At 40.4% G+C, this 8,945-nt stretch overlaps 1 protein-coding gene across 5 annotated transcripts in view; it reads right to left on the reverse strand.

Moving 5' to 3' along the window:
* The window catches only part of vps33b (VPS33B late endosome and lysosome associated), a 63,086-nt gene extending 60,872 nt beyond the window's left edge, over nucleotides 1–2,214 (reverse strand). The window contains exons 1-2 of one of the 5 annotated variants that reach the window (XR_009767232.1): nucleotides 1,537–2,210; nucleotides 1,319–1,444 (exon numbers count right to left, since the gene is read on the reverse strand). Coding sequence is in view for 4 of the 5 variants with exons in the window: in XM_061664191.1 (XP_061520175.1) it covers nucleotides 1,319–1,414 (96 nt within the window). In the remaining variant the exon portion in view is untranslated. Of the gene's footprint in view, nucleotides 1–1,318; nucleotides 1,445–1,536 lie in introns of all 5 variants that reach the window. The other 4 variants (XM_061664191.1, XM_061664162.1, XM_061664171.1 and 1 more) reach the window with 4 other exon arrangements.
* Between the last annotated feature and the right edge of the window lie 6,731 nt (nucleotides 2,215–8,945).

Consider the following 8,945-nt stretch of genomic DNA (forward strand, 5'->3'; position numbering starts at 1 on the left):
AATTCAATTAAAAAAGTCACTTTTTGTCATAATTGCTCAAGGTGTCAGTATCAACCGGACGAGTAGTACACTAGTAAAGTGATCTGTTTTATATATTAAAAAAAAAAAAAAAAAAATGTACATTTAAAAAAAACCTTTTCTGGCCCACCTCTAATATGATTTTTAAGAGACACCTGCGCCCAAGGAGAATTAATCAACACAGACAGAAGGCTTGACCAACGAGGTGTCAATCTTCGCCCTCGCAGGCACACTCATTACACAGCTTTGCAAAGTGGGCACACCCCCGTAGCCTTATGTTGACCTGCAATCTTGAGCTTCAGGAGCTTTGCTGAAACTATAGTGGAATTTCACTTCCAGAAAAAAATAAAAATGTACATCCTTCATTTGCCAACAACTGGGCATAAGAATAGCAAACCGAGCTCAGGCAGCTGAGAGGATTCAGAAGCAAGGCAGAATTTGCAACATTTCTGCTCAACAAGTACATTATCAACTCTTTTTTATTTTTGACTGCACATTACCAAAAAATAAACATCAAACCAATCAAATTTAGTGTTGTAGTAACACTCCATTACGAATACGTCACACTACTAACATAGCAGCCGTGGCTAACATCAGCTAGTTTAAAATACATGCCACGTACAGTGTACATCTTGTGCACATAAGTGAAGGGCGCTTTCGTCAGAGACTCGAGGAAGTGAAGATGTAGTCAAGTGAGGCTACATTCAAATCTTTTAAAACTGCAAGCTTCCCTTTTATTGAATCATTAATTTAGTACAGTTCATTTTGCTATAGCACAGTGTTAATGTTCAAACCGTGCGTAATATTACAATGATTTATAAAATTATTCATTATACTGTTTAGGAATAAGATATCTGCCTTGTTTTTGATTTACACATGGGCCTACTATAATACCGTATTATAATGTTGGTCACATTCACTGCCATTGACGGCTTTAGAAGTCAAATATCCATGTTAACTGGGAAGGCTGGCAGTGAATGGGTTAAGGTGGTATTTGGATAGTTAAGTATTTGTGGTGGTATTTTGTGTAAAAAGTTTGAAACCCCCCGGGTTAAGGCAAAAAACAGCTACACACATGAAAACTATTCTTTCTTAACTGACATTAACTTAACTGATATGTCCCAAAACAAGATTGGCTATAACTTTTGACGATGATGACTCGTGTTGATGGGTTGCTTCTTAAAAGGATGCATAGCAGCAGTCGTATTACTTTGCCATTCATTTTGTTTAAAACGCTACAGCGATGCTAAAGTTTCTACATGATTTGATGACAGGCAACGTTTGTCGCCGGTTCCTGTACCTGTTCGAGCAGATAGACGAGCTGGTCTCTGGCCAGTCTCTTGAGCAGAGAGAAGTCAGGCAGCTCCGGGGAATCTTTCCTGCCACTGTAAGCCATTCTGCCGAACCAAATCTGCGCACGTATCCACTGTTTACAGACATACAGTATAAGTAGCATTTAAAACAGTGAACATGTAAAGCGCATCTTTTGATAGGAATAAAGACGCAGAGCAGACAAACCTCAGAGCAGTGGCTTCCCCCCTTGCTAGCTAAACCACCTTAATGCTAAAAACAAACGCTTCAAATAGCATACTTTCTTTGGAAAATAAGATCATGGTATTCTTATACCGACGCGGTTGCATACGATTACTGAAGCTGTGATTACAGGTTGGAAAACACAATCTTGAAGGTGTTTAAGGATGATAAAATGGATCAATTTTTAAAATATTGACCTCCGTCAATGTCTCAGCCTCTTCTTCCTCTTTCAAGTTACTTGTTGTTGGAAAATGAAGTGTATACTCCCATCTACTGGAAAATAGTTTTTAAACTCTCTACCAAATCCTCACACCCTTCCTGACTGACAGTCGCGCTGGGAGTGAACAATGTGTCCAAAAACAATTTCATTTCTCACTTAAATTGCCGTCTACAAAGTCTGTTAGTTCCAGATTGGCCGCTGTTGTACTGGCGCTGTGGCGCAATGCAGAAAGAGAATGGGACTGACGTATTTCCGTGTCTTCTTCTTGTTCTTGTTTGTTGGCGGGTGGCAGGTAACGTTCAAGATGCATTACCGCCATCTACTGTTCTGGAATGTGCATCAGAGTACATCAATACATATGTACAATACTCGGGAGCAAAATAAATCAATAAAAACCAAATAAACTTTCGACTATATTTTCTTTATCAATCCTGTTTCATTTAAAAACAGAAACAAGGCTTTTATCTTAAATTCTTCCGTGTTGAGTACATTTCGAAGATTAAATACTGGAACCCCAATTTTCTTCAACTCATCTCTGAGCCTCCCTCTACTTATTTCATACCTTTGACAATACCAAATAACGTATTCAACACTCTCTTACACTCCACATTCACACAAACCTGTTCCATGCTTCACAATTAAATGCATTGTCCCATTTAGTCCAGTATGTCCTAATCTTAATCTTGTTAAAATTCTTTGTTCCCTTCTGTTTCTACCCGCTTCCTTCATGCCCCCCAGAGGTCTGCTGTATTTTATAGAAATGACGTCCTGTGTGACCTCCATTCCAAAGTTTTTGCCATTCTGTTTTGATTATGTTTTTAACATAAACCTTGATCTCAACCATCCCAAAAGATATCCCCAACCATTATTTCCGTTTAAGTGCTTGTTTTGCAAAATAATCATCTTTTTCATTCCCCTTTATTCCTTTATGTGCTGGAATCCACATAAACCTGACGCTCATCTCAAATTTACTTAATCTATACAATATCTCATAAATTTCTAATAACACATCTGACCTACTTTGTGATACCATGTTTTTTAAAGGACAATAATGCTGATAACATATCTGAACAGACTATAACCCGCTTTAACCTGTTTTGTTCAACCAACAGTAATGCCATCATGATTGCAAGCAATTCCACTGTATATACTGCTAAGTGATCTAATGTCTGGCTGGAGCCTATCCCAGCTGACTCTGGGCGAGAGGCGGGGTACTCCCTGAACTGGTCGCCAGCCAATCGCAGGGCACATAGAAACAAACATTCGCACTCACATTCACACCTACGGGCAATTTAGAGTCCTCAATCAACCTACCACACATTTTTGGGAAGTGGGAGGAAACCGGAGTGCCAGGAGAAAACCCAACCAGGCACGGGGAGAGCATGCAAACTCCACACAGGCGCGGCCGGGATTTGAACCCCGGTCCCTAGAACTGTGAGGCAGATGTGCTAACCAATCCTCCACCGTGCCGGCTGCTGGACTGTATGTTTTTTGTTATTAGTCCCATTTGATTCGCCAATTTATTTTCTGTCCACCCATAACAATCTATTTTGGCTTGGCCACTCTCCCAATATGGCTGAAAAACCTTCACAGCTGCATGCTGTTTATCTTTGTGCCTCTGCAATTTTGCCCAGTAGTTCAACATAAGCTGTTTAAATTTTCATTGCAAAGGCATTTCTCCCATCTCAACCTGTACTGCATTTGCTGAAAATGTCATTAAAGGACCACAACATAATCTTAACGCATAGTTCGACATGACTTCTAGTTTTTTCAATAATGCTTTTGCTGCGCCTCTATAGACCAGGCTTCCGTAGTCCAATACTGATCACATTAAACTAACATAAATGTTTTTTAACGCATTTTTGCTTGCACCCCAATCTGACCCCGTAAGACTTATTATATTTAAAACCAAGGTTGAGGAAAAATGCAAAATATTTGTTCTCAACCTTGTTTATATGCTCACTCCATTTCATCGTTGATTCAAATACAACACCTACAAATCAAACAAAAAAATGAACAGCATCTAATTGTTTCCCATACATCTTTACTGACACATCTTTTATCATTTTCCTTGTAAACAACACTACCTTTGTCCTTTCAACAGAAAACTTAAATCCCCATCTATATGACCATTTCTCAACTATCCCAATCGCTTTCTGGAGCTTATCTTGGATAAACTGGATATTATTGCCTCTCTTCCATAACGCTCCATCATCCGCAAACAACGACTTTCCTATATTCGGGTCGATTTCTGCAAAATAACGTCATTAATCATGATAGAAAACAACAATGGACTGATAACACTCCCGAGGTGTGCCATTTTCCACTTTATATGCAGTCGATAAAGTAGTGCCCATCTTTACTTGAATCTGCCTGTCCAACAAAAAGTCTCAGATCCAATTAAATGTTCTTCCATTAATCCCCATTTTATACAGTTTAATCAATAACCCTTCCTTCCACACCATATCATATGCTTTTTCAACATAAAAAAACACTGTTAGTACTGATTCTTTGTTGGGTGTGCTTTTCTATTTCATTTTCCAGTCAAATTACCGGGTCCATTGTTCCCCTTCCTTTCCTGAACCCACTTTGATACGGTGATATGAGTCCTTGCTTTTCTAAATAATAATTTTGTCTATTTACTATCATCCTTTCCATAACCTTCCCTATATTTGATGTATAAGTGCAATGGGCCTGTAGCTTGCTGGATTTGTGAGGTTTTTCCCTAGCTTTATTATAGGTATGACCATTGCTTCATACTCTTTTTTTTCTCTCTCTCATTTTCCCCTGTTCTATTAAATTATTAGAACGATGAATATCTTTAAAAACCTTGACCATTATTTCTGATTTGTCTTTATTTGATAGCCCTACTTTATCTCCTTCAGTATTACTGGATATTTTCTTTCTTTCCGGCCGCCCCTCATCTTTCTTATCATACCCCACACATCACTCATTGGAGTTGTTCTTCCAATTGAGCCACAAAATTCCCTCCATTTCCCTTTCTTTGCTTCTTTGATTACTTTTCTTAGCTGTGCCTGTGAATTTTTAATACTCTTATCAGTTTCTACATGTTATGCGTTCTTCGTCAATGTTTATAGGCTTTATTTCTTTCTTTCACTACGCTATTACATTCTTCTGACCACCATGGCACCGCTTTTCTTTTCATTCTCCCTTTACTTTCTGGTATTGCTGCTTTGGCCGCCTTTATTATCATCTCCCTAAAATTCTTATCAATTACTTTAATACCTGCTTTAACATTTATATACCTGCTTTCCTTTTCACACAAATACAACCCCAATTCCAATGAAGTTTGGACGTTGTGTTGAGAATCTGGAGAAATCACTGCATGTAAGCGGCAAGGCCAAAAAGCAACATTGAATGCCCTCAGACGGTACTGCATCACAAACCGACATCAATGTGTAAAGGATATCACCACATGGGCTCAGGAACACTTCGAAAAACCAATGTCAGTAAATATAACTTGGCGCTACATCCGTAAGTGGAACTTGAAACTCTACTATGCAAAGCAAAAGCCATTTATCAATAACACCCAGAAACGCAGCTGGCTTTTCCACATTTCAAATTTTTTTGGAAATTGTGGGCGTCGTGTCCTGCGGGCCAAAGAGGAAAAGAACCACCTGGACTGTTATGGACGCAACGTTCAAAAGCCAGCATCTGTGATGGAAAGGGGCTGTGTTAGTGCCAATGGCATGGGTAACTGAAAGGTACATACAGCTTTTGGAGAACCATATGCTGCCATCCAAGCAACGTCTCTTTCATGGACGCCCCTGCTTATTTCAGCAAGACAATGCCAAACCACATTCTGCACATGTTACAACAGCGTGGCTTCATAGTAAAATAGTGTGGGTACTTGACTGGACTGCCTGCAGTCCAAACCTGTCTCCCATCGAAAATGTGTGGCGCATTATGAAGCGTAAAATACGACAACGGAGACCCTGGACTGTTGAACAGCTGAAGCTGTACATCAAGCAACAATGGGAAAGAATTCCACCCACAAAGCTTCAACAATGAGTGTCCTCAGTTCCTAAAGGTTTATTGAAAGTGTTCAATAGAAAAGGTGATGGAACACAGTGGTAAACATTTTTGGGAATGTGTTGCAGCCATAAAATTCCAAGTTAATGATTATTTTCTAAAAACAATCAAGTTTATCAGTTTGAACATTAAATATCCAGTGTATTTGATTAAATGTAGGTTAAACATGATTTGCAAATCATTGTATTCTGTTTTTATTTGTGTTTAACACAGCGTCCCAACTTCATTGGAATTGGGGGTTGTACTTAAACTGATCCCATCCATCCATTTTCTGAGTCGCTTATCCTCACTAGAGTCGCGGGCGTGCTGGAGTCTATCCCAGCTATCATCGGGCAGGAGGCGGGGTACACCCAGAACTGGTCGCCAGCCAATCGCAGGGCATATATAAACAAACAACCATTCGCGCTCACATTCACACCGACGGGCAATTTAGAGTTGTCAATTAACCTACCATGCATGTGTTTGGGATGTGGGAGAAAACCCACGCAGGCACGGGAAGAACATGCAAACTGAAGTACTACTGAATTATTACCTGTGTGAATATTTATTTGGGTGCCTCTCCCATTTAAACACACCCAGTGTCCCTCCTCCAACAATTGCTCTATTGTCTCCCCATTTTTATCAGTATTCTGTCCTCCCCATAATGTCCTATGTGCATTAAAGTCAGCATTCCAGATAATGTAACCATTCGACTGTCCCTAAATTTGCTTTAGTTTGTTAATATCAAAATGTTTGCATGGATGATAAAAATGTATAATTTGTAGTCGCCCTATGTTTGTCCATATCTCTATAACTATAAATTCTTCATCTTTCCCTTTACTTACTATCTGATACGGTTTATTGTCCTTGACAAAGGTTGCACACCCTCCACCAACTCCAGTCGGCCTATCACATCGAATGTCTGTATAATCTTTAATCTTAAAGTCTTAATTACTCTTTAGCCATGTCTCTTGAACACATTACTTCTGGAGAACTTAAAAGATTTGTTACAAATTTCTTAAATTCTTCTCCATTTGCCAATAAATATCTTGCATTCCATTCTACTATTAATATCATTTAATCTTATTATCTTGGGTTTGACGTCTCTTTGGCCTGAGTACAAAGGTCATCTCTCACCTCTTCCTATGTTAATTGTTTGATATTAAGATGATTTTCTGCTGCTCTAACTATTATTTGTAATCTTTCTGTGTTTGTTGCATTTCTAACACTTGCAATTAATGTTCTAAGTCTCTTCAGATCCATCCAAACTTTTCCCTCACCTACTTGTTCTGGCTTATTTTGCTGTTTCCACTTCTTTCACTGTCTCTCCCTCACTTTGCTTATTTACCACCCTGACAGCCTCTGCATATGTTTTTTTTTTTTAACATGACCTGTACCTCTACTTCTTTTTCATCACCTCACACCCCCCATACGCCATGCTGTGATTCCCTCCACACTTACAAAACTTGGGTTGTTTATCATTCTTGCACTGTGCATATTCATGATCCCCTCCACACCTTCTCTTTCCTTTACACGTCATTGCTGTATGACAGTTGAAACACCTCACTGGTTTTGGCATATATCCCCTCACATTGTATGTCATGTAGCCAAGTGACACTTTCTCCGGCAGTCGCTCCTCCTATTCATTCTCACCCCATCCCTTAATATTTGTCACCTCCGTGCCTCCCTTAGTGCGCCTCCTCTCAAATTGGATTTAATTTCCTCCATTGATACCTCCTTCGGTATTCCCCAAATCACCCCTTTATTCCACTTAACCCCTACTTCAACCCTACTCAAACTCATGACCTTATACCTTCCTAACGTCTTCATCCTGCACGCTTTTTCCCTTTGCTACTCATCTTTACAAATAATCAGTAAGTTCCCATCCCTGAACAATCTCGCCATTTTAATATCTCCTAATTGGTTTTAATGATCAAAGTTGGTTTAACTGGACGGTTGGTTTAAACCGAATAATCACTAAATTCCCTCTCCACCGCCACATTTTTTTCCATTTCCTACCTGATCATTCCTTGAAGTTCCTTTGCTTTTTCGTACCTACTCCCTCAAAAGGATTGTCCCTTTTTCCAGAATTCCCTTCGCTGTCACACTTGACATCCATTTCATCGCTGCTGTCATTTACCAAATCTCCCCACTCTGACCCATTCACAGCACAGTTGAGTCTACCCACCAACTCTGTCTTGGACTTGCTGATTTTTCTCATGTTGTTGAAGATCAAACCTCGCCTCCAACTACCCGGTCCCGGCCGAGGTATCACCCGTATTCCACCCTCAGGCTCTTCCTCTCGCTTTTGTCCAATATCCTCCAATATCCTTCACCATAAACATACATTTTGTATTTCCCACACCTCCTCCTGCTCTAGATCCTCAGATAGATTTCCGTGTCACAGGTATTAGGAAAAAAAACATAGATTCACTTCCAAAAGACGAATGTCGAGCATTGACGTGGCGGTCATTTCATGATGGATATTCCAAAAATAGACTCGCAGCGCAGAGAGAGACAATGGCATGGCGACAGTGTTGAATCTGAGGATCACAAACACAAGTCTCTCGAGTGTGGAACATGCTATTTTTTTTTGTGAAGCCATTCGCCTCTGGCAACGGATTTGGAACTAGGAAGCACACAAATTCCTCGTGGCTCATGAAAGCAACTCGCCTATGGTGAGTACTGTACGTCAACAATGTCGCCATGACCAAGCACACTGGTGTGGTAAGCTTGGATAAAATGTGAAACTTTAAAACATTTTCAAGCTTTTTTTAAAAATATTTTTCACAATAACTTTGTACTGTACTGGGTGCTTGAGACCATGAAAATAAACCTTACAAACCCATCCATCCATCCATCCATTTTCTACCGCTTATCCGAGGTCGGGTCGCGGGGGTAGTAGCTTTAGCAGGGATGCCCAGACATCCCTCTCCTCAGCCACTTCATCCAGCTCTTGCGGGGGATCCCGAGGCGTTCCCAGGCCAGCCGAAGGATGTAGTCTCTCCAGCGTGTCCTGGGTCGTCCCCGTGGTCTCCTTCCGGTGGGACGTGCCCGGAACACCTCACCAGGGAGGCGTCCGGGAGGCATCCAAATCAGATGCCCCAGCCACTTCACCTGGCTCCTCTCGATGTGAAGGAGC

Source organism: Phycodurus eques, chromosome 2 (genome assembly GCF_024500275.1).
Source record: "Phycodurus eques isolate BA_2022a chromosome 2, UOR_Pequ_1.1, whole genome shotgun sequence".
Lineage (NCBI taxonomy): Eukaryota > Metazoa > Chordata > Actinopteri > Syngnathiformes > Syngnathidae > Phycodurus > Phycodurus eques.